At 43.0% G+C, this 16,706-nt stretch overlaps 2 protein-coding genes across 7 annotated transcripts in view; both read left to right on the forward strand.

Annotated features, from left to right (window-relative positions):
• The window catches only part of LOC120453524 (furin-like protease 1, isoforms 1/1-X/2), a 133,029-nt gene that overhangs the window by 64,197 nt on the left and 52,126 nt on the right, over positions 1 to 16,706 (forward strand). For all 6 annotated transcript variants that reach the window (XM_039638275.2, XM_039638273.2, XM_039638272.2 and 3 more), the window contains one exon: positions 13,922 to 14,804. In XM_039638275.2, coding sequence (XP_039494209.1) covers positions 14,004 to 14,804 — 801 coding nt within the window. In that variant the 5' untranslated portion in view covers positions 13,922 to 14,003. The remainder of the gene's footprint in view (positions 1 to 13,921; positions 14,805 to 16,706) is intronic.
• On the forward strand, positions 11,124 to 13,647 carry LOC120453526 (mucin-5AC). Its single transcript, XM_039638278.1, has 2 exons — positions 11,124 to 11,139; positions 11,201 to 13,647. Exons 1-2 carry the CDS (start codon positions 11,124 to 11,126, stop codon positions 13,645 to 13,647), a joined length of 2,463 nt encoding a protein of 820 aa, XP_039494212.1.

Here is a 16,706-nt window from a genome sequence, read left to right on the forward strand (position 1 = left end):
GGGCTCCTCACTCCGGCGGCATCAATCACATTTTTTCACAGACTTTTGGGGGCCCAGCACTTTTGTATTTCCACTTCATTTTTGTCGATTTCGTGGGCAATCAGGCGCAAATGCCCACGGTAAGCTTGATTCTATAGCGCGAGAACCTGGGTGATTCACGTATTTATTAAGTTCATGACATGGCGTGAAAACAATCCCCACCCTCTGGTCATCATCATCATCATGACGTTGGCAATTTTGTAGTATTTTTCAGCCATTTTTTAAGCTTTAGATATCTCTTTCCCCTTTTATTCGCTTTCCTTACCATTGGCAATCAAATTTTCGCCATTTGATGTCCTACTTATGCTTCATTGGAGACGTTTTAACCGCGCTTGTTCATATTGTAGAGTGCTATGAGTTCTTGGAAAATCCTTCAAGAGTTTACTTAGACTCCTACATTTTGTGGTATTAAATATCTCAATATCTCAAATCAATATACCATACATGATTGATTTGTTTGGCGGATGTGTTGAAAACAAGAGATATAACTTCTGGGAGAGATGGAAAGTTGTATATACCATTACGGCTAAATTTAAATTAAACATAGCCAGTTTTATAAATTTAACTTGATATATATTTCGGCTAATGATTCATTTTAACTTTTTGTAGGGGGAAAATTACAACGACGCAAAGCCGAGTGAACGTGGACGCGAAAATTTCCGCCACATTTGCCCCCATGATAAAAGAACATTTTTCCAACTGACCGAAGGCATTTAAAGTTTTCGTTTGCATTTTCCAGTTCTTTCCCTGCCTTTTTTTTATGATTGTCACGACTTTTGCCCGGCTCATCTGGCTTGTCCATCAGAATGAGGACCCGAGGCGAAGCTGCGACTCTCATTAGTTGAACAACTGAATTTGCCAGAGGCCAACTTTTCGGAGATCGGGGGAATACAGATATATACGGACGGATACATGCCTTAGCATTTCAATCGATGAGGTGGCTGAGGGGGAAAAGTTGTTCCTGCACTCGAACGCATACTAAAAAGGCCGCCAGCTGATGATGGGGAAAAAAGATGATTGTGGAAAAAAAAAAAATTAGAAAGCGAGAAAGTTGGGGCAAATTCAATTTTGTGCAAAAAAAAAGTTGGTCGTTCCAGCAACGAAAGAAAATCTTTTAATTCAATCGGCGCAGCGTTGGGAACTCTAGAGTTGTGTTAAGTTATTGACGTCTTGTTGTACTAGGCGTATACTTGATATTTCTCATAAATTTCTTTTCACCATTTCGTTGTATTAGGCGTATACTTAACATTTTTTCACATTTTTTTTTTGTCGGTCCTTTCTCATCTTTCTCGTTGGACCGGAAGACGCAGATTTGCCTGCCAGATGCAGCTGCTGCTGCTTCTGGCGAAAACGGAAATGAGAAGTCATGGAGCATTTATCCAAGGATCTAACCGCCATGGAGAACCCCTTGCCGCCCCTCATTTTATTACTTTATTTTATTATTACGTTTTTGGGTCTGGGTCTGCTACTCACATTTGCATATCAATTTGTTGGCATTCGTTCGTGCTGCCTCCCCCCTTTTTTCCCCATTTTCCTATCTCGGCCCGCCCCATTTCATTGCATACTTTTGGGAGTCACTACCGAAGTGCATTTCCCATTGTTGTGTTTGGGGTGGAAATACTAGAAGTGAATGCTGCGCGTAATCAGGCAAAAATCTGTCTAGCTTTTAGTTTTGTTTTCGCTTGGGGAGTGTCCCTACGGTTTTCGGGTCTCCGGCTTTGAAATCAGGATTTGGCATTGGGTTTCTTTGGTCCGCATTCTAATATTTTAGTGCCTTGTTTATTTGCCATTTGCTGCTACGTTTGCTTATCGCTTCTGACAAATGGCATCTGGTTAGAGGATTTCTGCTGCTTGGCTTTTATGGAGATTCTTGCGCTGAATGATTCTCATCTAAAATTTGTCTAGTATTTATGATGAATAAATCTCCAGGGACTTAGCTTGATTAAATGTGACTGTCGAGCCATGATTAATGTCGCCAATGGTTCTTGACAAATATTGCTTAGCCATTTTCGCCTTATACAAATTAAATAAATAGTATTTAGACTTTGCTGTCTCTACTTAATTGGAAGCTACCATTTTGAAAATAAAACTTACAGAACTAATTTGTATTTTGCTTACATTTTTAATCAATTTAAGTGTCATGCTGTGACCCCAATTCAGTGAAAAACTTCGTCGTTTTATTACCAATTTAACAGTCCAAATTGTTACACAACATATATGATTGTCATCAAGAAGAGAAAAACCCCGCTGGGAAATTCCACAACTGCTAAATGGAAGCTGTCGTTTGTTTTGACATTTCGCTAATAACTGAAAATTAGTGTTTTTGCAGTCAGTGGAATTGCAATTCGCAACAAAAAAATAGAGTAACAAAATTGAACTGAATGTAAAAAGGTAGTTAAAAATGGGCACGGATAAATGCAAGCAAATTAAGAGTCAGCGAAAGCTAAAAAATTTAGGTGTAATTTGACTGCGAATATAGAAAAAAATTAAAAAAAAGGTATACATTTTATATAGTATTGGTTTGTCCGGAAAAAAGTGCTTGTAATTACTACATTTTCCGGACACCGAATCGTTTGCAAGTGTAGTACGGACAGCGCTTTTTTGTTCTCATTTTTGACTTAAACCGGAACAAAGCTGCATCAAAAAATTGTTTACTTGTGCAATTTAACCACTTATAGTGGGTTTTACCACTGGATATTTGCATATGCATGAGCCCCTGCTCCATGTAGTAAAAGTCCTTGGCTGCGAGTCCCGGGTGGCTCGACAATATGGCGACACTAAGCTCTGCACTCGAGCAACACAATTGGCGCATTGAAGAGGAATTGGCGCGTTCGCGGTTTTTTGCTGCATAAGCATCCAAAAGGGAGGAAAAGGCAAAATCCAGCCACTGATTATGAAGTATTGTGCCAATATTAAACTGCTAAGCCATCGTGGCTGTAGACATTGGTGCAACTAAGCACGTTGAGTTCCCTAACGAGCAATACCAGAACATGGTCAACTTTCGGCATCCCCATTTGTCATGCAAATAACAAGGACAAAAACAAGCGAAAAAGTTTCGTGCAACAACAAGATGCAGGAAATGGTTACAGGCGCAAACTTTCTAATTGTCTAAATTACATAGACACCGCACAAACTACACCTACTACGACCTAATGAAATGGGGGTACTGGGGCTTCTTTTACCTTGGGTTGGGGTGGCCCAAAGTGGGTGGCACAGTGCGGCGATGTCTGTTTGTTGTTGCGGCCAGCGGTGGGCTTTGGCGCAGCTTTTCAGCTTTTCGCAGTTAATTTTTATTGACTATGTGCGCTTGGTTCGCTTTGGCCAAGTCCTTGTTTGCTTTACTTTTGTGCAGCCACTTTTGGGGATTTTCATTTAATTTAATTTCTTAAAAATTTCCCAACTGTATGCAGGCAAAAAGGAGATTTCTTATTAGCAAATAGGTTTGGACAGCGTGATTACTTTTAATATAGAATATGAAAACTAAGTACTAAACATTATGTTGGGCCTTACATGTGACTACTGTTCAAACGAAAAAGCTGCATAGAAACATGGGTGATCTACCCATTTGCTTGTACCCAATTTCCATGAAATTCTCGTAAAATAGAATCGTCTGCTTGGCAGGCTCCGCAAACAAATGTTCTGCATATTTTTTGGAGCGTGAAAAAATTATTAGCGCATTGAGTTCCATTGCCAATGTGTGAGAAAGGCTGTATATTTATTTCTATATATCTGTATTGTGGCCCTGTCATTTGCCACTTTTGGCACATTTGTTGTGCGTAAAATGTGCTGTCTCACTCTTTGGCCTTTCGGTCATATCCCCCTCTCGCTTTCCCTCCTCTCGCATGCAATGGCATCTCCCCTGCGAGCACTTGGCATAATAATGAAAAATTAATCGGTAAAAATCCGCAGGAAAAGCATCCATTGCATACATTTTGGCGCCGGGCTTAATTGAAATGACGACAATCGGCAAACGGGCGCCATTCCGCCAAAAAAGAGGTATAAGTGAGAAAGAGAGGGGTGTCGGTTGAGAGGAAAGAGAACGAAAGTTGTTGAAAGAGAAAGAGGGAGCCACCAGCATGAGCGAATAGACACGCATAAATTTTGCACAAACAGGCGAACAAGGTCCCTGAAAGTATGCAGCAAGCTGTGCATACTAATAACCTGCATTTCGGTGGTTGGCTCTGGATTTTTCGGTGGTGCCGCCACCGAAACCATTACATTGCCTCGCCCCTGGGTAACTGATGCCATTGCCATCAGCAGCACTAGGTCCCCAGACCTCAGACCCCAGACCCCAATCCCCGATTCCCAATCCCCAATCCCTGATCCCTGATACCCCATACCCAACCACCGTCACCAGACTCCATGCGGATTACACGCCGTTTTCTTGTTGCTATTGCTGTTTGCGTTTTTGTGTTTGGCGTCCTGCTACTGCAGTTGGCATCAAAATTGTGCGCATATTAAGTTGTTGATTTGTTGATTTACACTTGGCCTCGCCGCTTACCAACTCCACGAAATTCCCACAGAAATTCAACCGCAAAAACGCCGATTTAGCCAGAGATGGGTATCAGATGTGCACACTGAATGTGCTGTGAAGTAAAAATTGGGAAGCAGATGCAGGACTTTTATAATGTTCTCATTAATTTCGGCTTCAACTTTTGTGCATTAAACACAGAAACAAACAAACATTTACAGATTCAAGATAAACTAATTACATCCTTGGAACTTTTCTCTGCTGTAACTGTTGCTAGTTGATATACTGTCCTTAAAACAATTTCATTATCATTGTCAACGTTAATGCAGTCCATCAAGAGACACAAAGCAACAAGAAGTGCACTTTGCCCACCTTAACTTCTTTTTTTTTGTTTCGCCCCCTTTTACCCACAACGAGTCGCATCTTCATCAGCCTTCGGATCATCTTCACCTCCTTTCACAATATCATCGTCATCGTAGTGGGCAACATCATAATCATCGGGCTGCTCACCTTTCTCGGTGTTGCGTTACCCATCTGCATTTCCGTCGTGAGCATTGCAACTTGCAACTGTTGCAAGAAATGGCTGCTGCACCATCCTGAAGAAGACCCTGACTTTTCTGGATGGCTTAATAGCCTTTCCCGGGGTACAAAGGAGTTCTCTTGCGACTTGTTGAGTGTAGAGGAAATATGAAATTTTCTAAATTCCGGTAGTGCAGCATAACAGCATAAGTTTGTGGTAGCTTGGAATTTTGCTGTACGCAACTAGATCTTTTACACTATGTCAATTGTTGAACGAAGTGAATAATGTAATTCTTGAGGCTTTCAGTAATTATAATTTTACAATTTATAATTATTACATCCCACATTTATTTAGAGTATGCAAACTTTCGTGTACCTCCTGGGCATTGAAATTGTTTAAGAAAGAGAAGTCATAATTGCGCTTTATGTTATATGAGCAGCAAAGTGATGTTGAAAATTCAGTTGTGTTGGGGGAGTCTTTGAGTTTATGGAATGAAGAGCTGTCAGAAAGGGTCCTTTTCACTCCTTTTTTTTTTTTTTGTTGTGCAAACCCTTCTACTGTCGGATTGCACTTCAGGTAGGTGCTGTTGTTGTACGCTCTTGCCCTGAGGCGTCTTTTGTTTGGAATGAAATTTGTATGGACTTTTTTATATTCGCATACTTTTAGGAGCTCCTCCTTTCCGTTTCCCAGGTGGTGCTTACATTAAGCGGTATTCAGGGCCCACTGAATGGAGTACGCCCAGCCACGATTTCCACCTGGAGAGTTAATTTCGCAAATGTAGCGGCGAAGAAAAGCAAGTGAAACAAAAGCTGAAGGAAAATCTCTTGCATCGCCATGACACATGTTGGTATTGGCGGCATTCTTGTCTTTGCTTTTCTTTTCCTTTTTCCCCACTTTTCGCCATCCTTGGTCATTTATCTTACGCCTCGGCCGCTGCAAGTGACCATGCAAAATCAATTAATGCCGGCGAGGCACTCAAATTGCATTGCATACCGCAGGGTTTTTTCACCGGCTATTTCCACCCATCCCACCAACTTTCCTGGGCCTCACTTAATACGCATCGTTGTTTGCACATTAAGAAGCAATCCGATACTCAAGCCGACTCGAAATGGAAAATACCGAGCGGTGGATATATATATATATATATTCGTACGGTGTACAAACAATGCAAAATAATTAAGAATTCGTTGGTCCGAAAAGCACACGATACCATTATCCTTTAAGTCGTCGCAGCGAACGTTCGAGGGATTTCATTACCGCATGGATGTCGGCATTAACATAACTTTAATTTTATTGTAGATCAGGTAAATTTGCACGCCGGCGAAATGATTGATTGACACCCGAGATTTTATCGAAATACGCATCGTTGATTTTGCATTCAATTTTTCCTTTGACTTTTTAATTAATGCGGGCTCATCTTTAAGCATTCTTAATTATTTTTATACATTTCTTATAACAGTTTAAAGTATTGGCAATTTCATAGTCTGCTTAAATCTGAAAAATATTGTAGTACAATTTAAATTCTGCTTTCAATTGTTATTACACTTCGTACACCAACTAGCAATTTGTGGCACAACTGTACGTCTTTGACATCCCTTGACATCAGAGGAAATCCTCGAAAGTCCTGTTGATTTGGTCAAAACTAACATGACCGCTTTTGGCCAGTTCCCGATGCAAATTCTCACACCGTCATCTGTCACAGCCATTTGGGTTTGCATTGCTCGACCAACTTGGTACAGTCACCATCACATTCCGCATTCCGTGCGCTGTAGCAGGTGCAAGTGGCAAATGGCGTTTCCATGCATTTAGCTGGCCGCAAAAACGCATGCAACACCTTTTGTTTGGCGATCGTGTGCTAATACGCTATGAAAAAAAATGGCTCACCCCTCCTCACGTCTCCTTACCTGACACTTTGGCGTGGCTTTTTGTTTGGCCAGGCTCCTTCCTTTCTAGCCTTCTTTTGGGCCTTCAGCCGCTTTTCTGCGGGCGTTAACCGAGGCTGTTTGGTTGTTGACTTTGCGCTCCAGTTGCTGGTCGCGAAAAAAAAAAGAAAGAAAGGATGCTGTGGGCTGGGCCTGGGCCAAGGGGTTGAGTGGGATGATGAGTGCGGTGGCCGGAGTAAAAGCCAAACGAGTGTTAGAGAGTGCATATTTGCCTTTGTGGAACTATCATTAAACAAGTGAAGCCACCAGCAGAAACTGCGGAAAACTACTATGCACGAGCCACCACACAAGCAGCTCACCTCAATCCACCACACGAAACACATTAAAAGCGAGGCCAAAAGACAAATGCACCAACACAAACAAAGCAACAAAGGAGCCCAGACTGCACTGAAACAAAAATGATGTTAGAAAGTTTAGCTTAATGTTTACTCAGATGAGTTTATCCATTAAAGCAACCAATCGTTTGAGACTCAACAAATAACAGTGCGAGCATATTGGTAACTAAATGTGCATCAATTAGGGTTCAACAATTAATTGAATCGTTCCTTGTTTTTTCTCAGTGCAGGTGCTGCTTTTTGACTTCTCGCCTGCAGTTTTGTAGCCCGTTTAAGCTTCTAACAGGCGCTGCTTCAACTGCAGCTTCATTTTTCCCACCGACGGCGCAGGAGCCTCTTTCTTGGCTTAACTTCTCCCACATTCGAGAATGTCGGTATACCGGTGTCCTGGTATTCTGGTGTTCTGTTATCCTAGCTATCGCTTTTAGCCCTTTCAGTCCTGTTTTTGACACGACATTTTGCATAGAACGGCGATCCCCAGGACCTACAACACTTGCAGGGCAGGAGCCACCACAAAGGATACCAAAGGAGCAGGCAAGTGTCGGTCTGTTTGCCGAAAAAATGCCTCGAGGACTGTTAAACCGATGCCTGGCATTGTCATCTCCCTATGATGTGCTCTTTTATTCTCTGGCGTTTGTTTTTCTTGTGGTTTAAGCAATTTAAGGATTTCTGTTGGGCATTTGAGTGATTTCTGATTGCACAGTTTTTCTACGGAATACCCAAGCCGTGTTTGCTGAGTGCAAATAGATCAGATTATGATGCGAAAGCCTAAGGGATGTTAGCCAGGCTTAGGTATTTGCTACGAATAGTCGTTAGTTTCGGGTTGAAAAAGTTGGGGCCACAACAAAGCAAAGAATAATGGGTTTCGATGAAATTATACGAATGGGAAATTCCCATGATTAAAGTCTTCATTAAAGGACATATATTTACTCACAATTTAAGACACTTCCGTGAGTGTCAACCACTTTGTTTGCAAATTCATGAACTGAAACCTAACTAGTTTTAGCACTTTATTGGTTGTCAAGCGCTTTCGACCCCAAAAAGCCACTGCATGGGTCCTTCCTATAAAGAGAAACAACGCTTCAATTTGTCTCAAGTTGTCAGGTCGCGTTGTTAGTGTTGTTGGTGTTGTTGGTGTTGTTCCACCGTACACTTTCAACTCATCGCTGCCACTTTTCTCGCCCTGCAACTTTCATCAGCCAGTTAGTGCTGCTCTTGTCGGTGACTTTGACACCGTTTTCCACTTTTCGTTAGCATATGAGCGTCGCGTTGAAGCCAACCAGTCCCTCCTGCCACGCCTACGTTGACATGGCACTTATTTTCTTATTATTAAGTATACGCTTAGTGGGCCGACGAGGAGATGCCGAAGCTGCAGCTGCGGAAGTGCGCCAAGTAATGATTACTTTGTGTCTGCCACTGACAAATGCCGTCAGTCAAAGTCAAAGTTGGTGATGAAGGACTGAGGACGGAGGAAGCGTGAACCGGGTACCAGGACGCAGGACGCAGGACGCTGCTAAGGAACAGGGTGCTGGGAAGGATGGTGGCGACGACGACTCAATGCGGAAGGAAGTTCAAGCACAAAAGGTGCACAGTCAATGTAACGGAGTCCTTTGGCCTGTGCATTCATGTGCATCGGCTTTCGATGGGATCAGAGAGGTGGAGCAGTACGTTGACAGTCCATTTCAATGCCCAGAAAGTAAGCTGTAACAAGGCAACGGAAAAAATGCACATCTTCATTTTTGAAATTCTAATAAGAGTTTCACTTTTTCATCCCCCGCAATTCATTGTTGCAATTCCAATAAGAGTTTCATGAAAATGGAAATAACGCTTTCACATTTTAAGTGAGTTTGACGGAACGAGGGGACTTTCAATATCGAATAGTAAACAAAAATTTACGTTGATTTTGATAAGATAAGAATAGTGAAAATGGAAATTAAAGGACGGCAAGTCGCAAGACCTCGTCTGGAGATAAAAACTTTGAAACATTGGCGGTGCAAAAACATGTCTATGTTAAGTATACAGCATTCAAAGCTTTAGACTTCAAACCCTTTATTCTAAAACTTAAAAATTCTATTTGAAATGCCATTAACCAGCTTTAAACGTATTGAGAGGGCGAGAAGAAGATCTTGTGTAGATAGCGAAAAATCGTTTGGCTTTAGGCCACTGCCGATTCAAAGCCAACCCCCAAACAAAATTCAATTTCCTATCCACTTAGCCAATGATTACCATGGCCCGAACACTACACACCAAGCGCTTCCGTCGCCACCCGTCAAATCCGTCCAAACAACACATCGCCATCGCCATCGCCATCGCTGTCTCTACTTCAACAGGGCTCCCCCTCCAAAAACGATCCATCTCCTTGTGCTTGGCATTTCCGCTGTCACTCGCTTTAATTACGCCCCCCACTTCAGTCGACTTTCTGGCCGAGTGACTGGCCAAATCCAGAAATCCTCTATCAATAGATGAAATATGCCCGTCAATGCACTGGCCTCTGGCCATCATCAGTCATGGGCATATTTTGACAGTGGCATTAGTCGGAAGCTTCGAATCTTCTATCGGGTGTAGTTAGCTCCGCGCTGATTCTCATTTGCAATCGAAACTTGTCTACGGGTGACAATCAATGCGCTACTGGCTTTTGGCCAGCAGTTCCCCTTTGGGCCATAATCCATTCTGGACACTGGCTTCGCTCTGGGTTTCCTCGCTAACGATGCAAAGTGGCAATCAATATTTCCTTTGTTGCCCTCCCCAATTAATGGCAGATAAAAGTTCTTGTGTGCATATTTGGTCTTTTATAGGTTTTTGTCTGGCCTATTTGGACTTTGTGTAATAAGCGAAAAGTTTTATATGGTCGACTGAAATTGGATGTGTCACATGCAGGCGATTTGTTAGCTTGATTGGATACAGCAAAGAAATGACAACATGGCTTGCAAATTTCGGGTAATTATTCAGTGATATGTTGATTTATTGCGGCAGGCCGGGGTTTTTTTTTTATATTTTTGATAGCGCATCATATTTGGAAACCACTACTGTTAAAAATTAAAAATAACTTTTGTGCCCTTCCATCAATTACCATTTTGCTTAATATCTTATCTGCTTATTAAAGCATGAAGTGCCAAATAAAAACCAACGAAATTTTATAGATAACGTGAGGACCATGAAAAGTGTGTCCGGAAGCTGTAGACACATTGAAAACTATTAATAGCCTACCATTGTAATTTATACGGTTAATAGATTTTACTTTGACAAATATTCTTCTCTGGAATATGCAATAAATTTCTCCAGAATTTTGATAAGATGTCAATCAACCATGCTAACAAACAACAACCACTTACCTTTACTTACCTTTAATTTTGTAAAATGCTTAAATATATAAACAACTGCAAAATAAATAAGTGTGATAACAAACACTTTGTTTTTCGGTATATCAGAAATATATAATATTTATAAAAATATTTTTTACTTTCCAAACTTAATTGTATAAAAATATGTTATCTTCAAAAATTATACCGGAAAATTTGTATTTAAATTGGTAGATGAACAAAAAAAGGTAATACAAAATAGAAATAAGATATTTAAAAAGCAAATGGAGAAAAATCTTGATTCTTGATTGAAGACGCGTGTGCTGATTGTGATAACAATGAGTGAGATAGAGATCTTGCTAGTATTACAGTTTCGCGAAAATTTCGTTAACCAATTTGTTAATGAGAAATTTGGCAATTGGAAAATTTTTGCGGTATAAATACTGTCGCCATCAGCGTTAAGTGCCCACAGTACCTTCCCAGTCTGAGAAACGTAAACTTGAACCAACTGCAGACATGAGGAATATATACGGTAAACGCATCCACAAAGTAGCCAAATGGTTCTGTAATGCAACCCTTTTTTGGTTCCACAGCTTTTGCCCTGCTGCTTATTGCAGTTTTTGCAAGCACCACCAGCGGTGCCAGCGTTTCCGACCTTCTGTGTCGCAACAAGGCCAACGGCATTCGGGCTCTGGTACCCGGCAGTTGCTCCAGGTTCTATGAGTGCCAAAATGGCGTTGCCAAGGAATACTCCTGTCCCAAGTTCTACGACTTCAAGATCCGCAGCTGCGTAACCTATAATCCTGGTTGTGTCGAGGGCGTTATCGTTGAGCCAGAGGTCCATCAATCGGTCCGTGACACGGCCCAACCGTGCAATGGAGCGACAACCACTCCACCGCCTTGTACCAAGACCACTACACAAACTCCGTGCTCAGGACTAACTACAACTCCTACGGCTACACCAGCTTCAACAACAACAACATGTGCTCCAACAACAACCACAACCACAACTACTACAACGACAACGACAACCACAACTACTACAACGACAACAACCACTACAACAACTTGTGCCCCTACGACAACCACAACTACTACAACCACAACCACCACAACTACTACAACCACAACCACCACAACCACTACAACAACGACTTGTGCCCCAACGACAACCACAACTACTACAACCACCACAACTACTACAACGACAACAACCACTACAACAACGACTTGTGCCCCAACGACAACCACAACTACAACGACCACCACAACTACAACGACCACCACAACTACAACGACCACCACAACTACTACAACCACAACCACCACAACTACTACAACTACAACAACGACTTGTGCCCCAACGACAACCACAACTACTACAACCACAACCACCACTACAACTACTACAACTACAACCACTACCACTACAACGACAACAACTTGCGCCCCTACAACGACGACAACAACAACGACGACCACAGCAACGACAACCACAACTACTACGACCACCACAACTACTACAACGACAACAACCACTACAACAACGACTTGTGCCCCAACGACAACCACAACTACAACAACCACCACAACTACTACAACCACAACTACTACGACCACCACAACTACTACAACGACAACAACCACTACAACAACGACTTGTGCCCCAACGACAACCACAACTACAACAACCACCACAACTACTACAACCACAACCACCACTACAACTACAACCACTACAACGACAACAACTTGCGCCCCTACAACGACGACAACAACAACGACGACCACAACAACGACAACCGCAACTACTACGACCACCACAACTACTACAACGACAACAACCACCACAACAACGACTTGTGCCCCAACGACAACCACAACTACAACAACCACCACAACTACTACAACCACAACCACCACAACTACTACAACGACAACAACCACTACAACAACGACTTGTGCCCCAACGACAACCACAACTACAACAACCACCACAACTACTACAACCACAACCACCACAACTACTACAACCACTACAACAACGACTTGTGCCCCAACGACAACGACAACCACAACTACTACAACCACAACCACCACTACAACGACAACAACTTGCGCCCCTACAACAACGACAACCACAACTACTACGACCACCACAACTACTACAACGACAACAACCACTACAACAACCACTACAACAACGACTTGTGCCCCAACGACAACCACAACTACAACAACCACCACAACAACTACAACCACCACAACTACTACAACTACAACCACTACAACAACGACTTGTGCCCCAACGACAACCACAACTACAACAACCACTACAACTACAACAACCACTACAACTACAACCACTACCACTACAACGACAACAACTTGCGCCCCTACAACGACGACCACAACAACGACAACCACAACTACCACGACCACCACAACTTGTACAACTACCACAACTACAACCACTACCACTACCACTACGACGACAACAACTTGCGCCCCTACAACGACGACCACAACAACGACAACCACAACTACTACAACCACAACCACCACAACTTGTACAACTACAACCACTACAACAACAACCACTACGACGACAACAACTTGCGCCCCTACAAAAACGACGACAACAACTTGCATCCCTGAAACGACAACAACAACATGCCCAGAAGCCGCTACGACCACCACCACTTGCCCTGGCGTGACAACAACTGTCTGCCCCACTGTGGTAAAGGCGATGGCTGCTAGCCAGTCGAAGCGTAATCCTGTCCGCCAGAACCCCGTCCAAAAGCTACTTTGGGAAGTAGCCGAATGGGCCGGTTTGTCGTCCGCTAGTTCGGAAGGTAAGATAAAGGTTTTATGCTTGGGAAAACCCGACGGATTCCTGATGGCATCTCCTGAGCGGTGCAACGACTACTATATCTGTCGTCACCAGCGCGCCCTGAAGGTCAGCTGTGGTGACAGGTATTTCAACGGAATGAAGGGCATCTGCGATCTCCCCGAAAACACCAGCTGTGTTCAGTCTTAAGTGAAAACTACCCCTGCTGAGACCAACATCATTTTGAAAATGTGACAAGAATCTATGGATCGGAACTTTAATTAATTATAACGACACTATTTGATCATGCACGTAAGAAAAAGCAAGAGCTTATAAAAGGCAATCGAAAAAATTACTTCAATGTTGTTTTATTTTCTTGGGCGTAAAAATTAAAAATTATTTTTCGAAAATTTCTAAAAACTGTAATTAAACAAAATTAAGAATTACTTAAAATAACATTGTTTTTGCTATTTTTCAATTGCAGCATCTCAGCAGCACGTTGAGCCCATAAAATCCAGTATCCCGAGCAACGCGCACAGAAACCATTGGAGAAACCCTCACGCACAATGAAAAACGACGTCGTGCGATGGAGCAGGCAGCCAACTAGCAACACCAACAATAACAACAACAACAGCAGCAGCAGCAGAAGCAGCAGCAGTAGAAGCGGCAGCAACAGCAGTAGCACTCACAAGCACAGAAGCAAAAGCAACCAATTAAATGCTCGCCAATTAGGGCCACATGCAGCCAGAAGTTGTCAGCAGAGAGCCGAAGCCGCAACGCAGCTACAAGATGAACAACAAACAATCATTGAATGTGATATAGGAAATTTCAATTTCGATTGCAATTTATTCAAAACTAGTTTTTTAACGCAACACAAACCGAAACTTAGTGGCAAGAGCAGCAGCAAAAGCAAATGCAACAGAAACAGACCCTTGGCGAAAACGAAAGCGGTGTTGCTGTTAGCTCTGCAATTTAGTGCCGTAGTTTTTTTATGTAATTTTAATGTCGGTTTCGTGGCCGGAAGTGTGGCAACGGCGGCATCATCGGCAGGCGGCACAGCGCCACCATCATCTGCGCCCTCATCCACGCCCACAGCTGCTGCACCACCGCCACCTTCGTCGCCACTCAAAGTGCATCCAAATGGCCAGTCGCCAGTGCTGCCGCCCTACATCCTCGACTATGAGACGGGTGGCAGGGCGAAGCTAACGCCCAACAATGGCAAGTTCGCCCAGTCGGGCAGTTCCGGTGGCAATAACAACCAAATCGTCGGACACTATACCCACACCTGGGCGGTGCACATACCGAACGGCGATAATGGCATGGCCGATGCGGTTGCCAAGGATCACGGTTTCGTCAATTTGGGCAAGGTAAGCCACGCATTTCGCTAAATATTAAATCTATCAAATTCCATATATAGCTTTCCAACACAATAGAGAATAAGTGTGATAGCTAGTCTAATGGCAACCAGCTTCGTTCGCTTCATTTGACAAAGAAGTTCTGGGAAAACACCTAAAGCAATATCCGTTGAGACTCGTTAGCCAGTTTAGCATATGATTAGAACGCTCAAATGTGAGACTATTAAAAGTTTGTACCGCTGGAGGGAAGCTATTCGTTATGGAAAGAAGCACTTTGCTCCGGCGTAGCCATATCAGTTGATATGGAGGAGCACTGCTGGACAAAGTTTCTACTGCTCAAATCTGTGCTTTCTCCCTTTTGCATTCACTGCACCCGTGCTTGCCAGCTTAGCTTGGTTGCCTGTCAGTCACTGGGTAAGCATCGTGGATGCGATGGGGGAGGGGGCAATGTGGGTTTGAAATGCGGGCACAGGTGCTGCCATCGGACAAGTTTAATCTGAAAGCATTTCGACCGTGTACTTTCAACTGCTACTTTGATACACACACCTCCGGCTACCGGCTACCGGCTCCGATTTCTACACTCCACTTCTACTCTATACTTGCCGGCACAGACGCGAACCCGCTAAGTGACTGTCAAGTAATCCTGGCAATGGGAATGGCCAGCACAAATGGAGCTCAAATCGCCTTGTAATGGCATCGTTTGCGATAAAACAAGGCAGTTGGTGGATAGATGTTGGCGCGGGAGTATAAGTGCCTCTAAGTATGGATTTACAGTTGCTTGCTGTAAACTGCACAGGCAGAAATCATTTTCTTCATCGAAATGAAGGTGTATAAAATTAAATATTTGGTTAATGCGGAATTTACATGCATTCCCTCCAAATGTTGGCGTTTGAGAGTAGAACAGGTGGTTCTTAGACCATACTGATTTGTCTAAATTATAATAATTATAATTTGTATGTTGGAGATCTCGACCTCTCTTTTTTTATAAGTGTATAGCACAACCATCAAGAACATCTACCATCAGTTGGGGCATTTGAAAGTAAAATGCATGCCAAACAGTTATTTTTGCGGGTGCCAAGGGTTAAGTCCTGCTCCCGCTGTTTGAGCCCCAAATGGATCCCGGCTTTTGTGTTTTCAATTGAGAAACGGAGTCCGACACGCGCAGGTGGCTGGCGCAAAAAAAGACCGAGCCACGAAAAGCTCAACTGTGGCGATTTCCATTGTACGGCTCTCTTTGGCGGATCGAACGATAGAACTGGGAGAAATCGGGGATTGGGTGGTGGTGGAGGTGGAGGTGGCGACTTAAGTAGCATCCGCCATTGGGTCGGTGGAAATTAGTATCACTCACAATGGCGCCCGTACTCTTTCGACCATCGACTTAATTGGCAGAAACAAAAAGCGGAAAATTCAATTTATGAAGGCGGGCACACCAAACTTTTGTTAGCACTCCCAACTAGTTGAAATGGACGAAACGCGGCAGATGGCCAACCGGACGGCAGAGGGAGCTTCGCGAAAGTTAATTGAAAATTAATTTTAAATGGCATTGTTAAAATGAATCCAACTTAAGGCCAACCTGAATGCGAACAGACACCGCCGACTCTCTGCAAATGAAATGTGCCGTTTTGCATAATTAGATGACGCCCGAAACGGCTGTAAAACTGTAATAAGATGAGCGCCAGGCGGAAGGGGAAATGAATTCTAGACGTTCTGCCTTACTTACCTTTATTAATTGCCAACTTGATTGCTGGGGAATGAAAAATGAGCAAGTAGTTGGGCAAAGAAATGGCTCTTAGTGGGAAGTGGTAACATCAATTTAAACGGCTTCTTCTGAGACTGTGAAACTACCTTTAAAAATCTTTATACAATATATATTCTTCAATAATTATTTATTATTAATATATTTACCATCTTATG

This window comes from Drosophila santomea, chromosome 3R (genome assembly GCF_016746245.2).
Source record: "Drosophila santomea strain STO CAGO 1482 chromosome 3R, Prin_Dsan_1.1, whole genome shotgun sequence".
Classification (NCBI taxonomy): Eukaryota; Metazoa; Arthropoda; class Insecta; order Diptera; family Drosophilidae; genus Drosophila; species Drosophila santomea.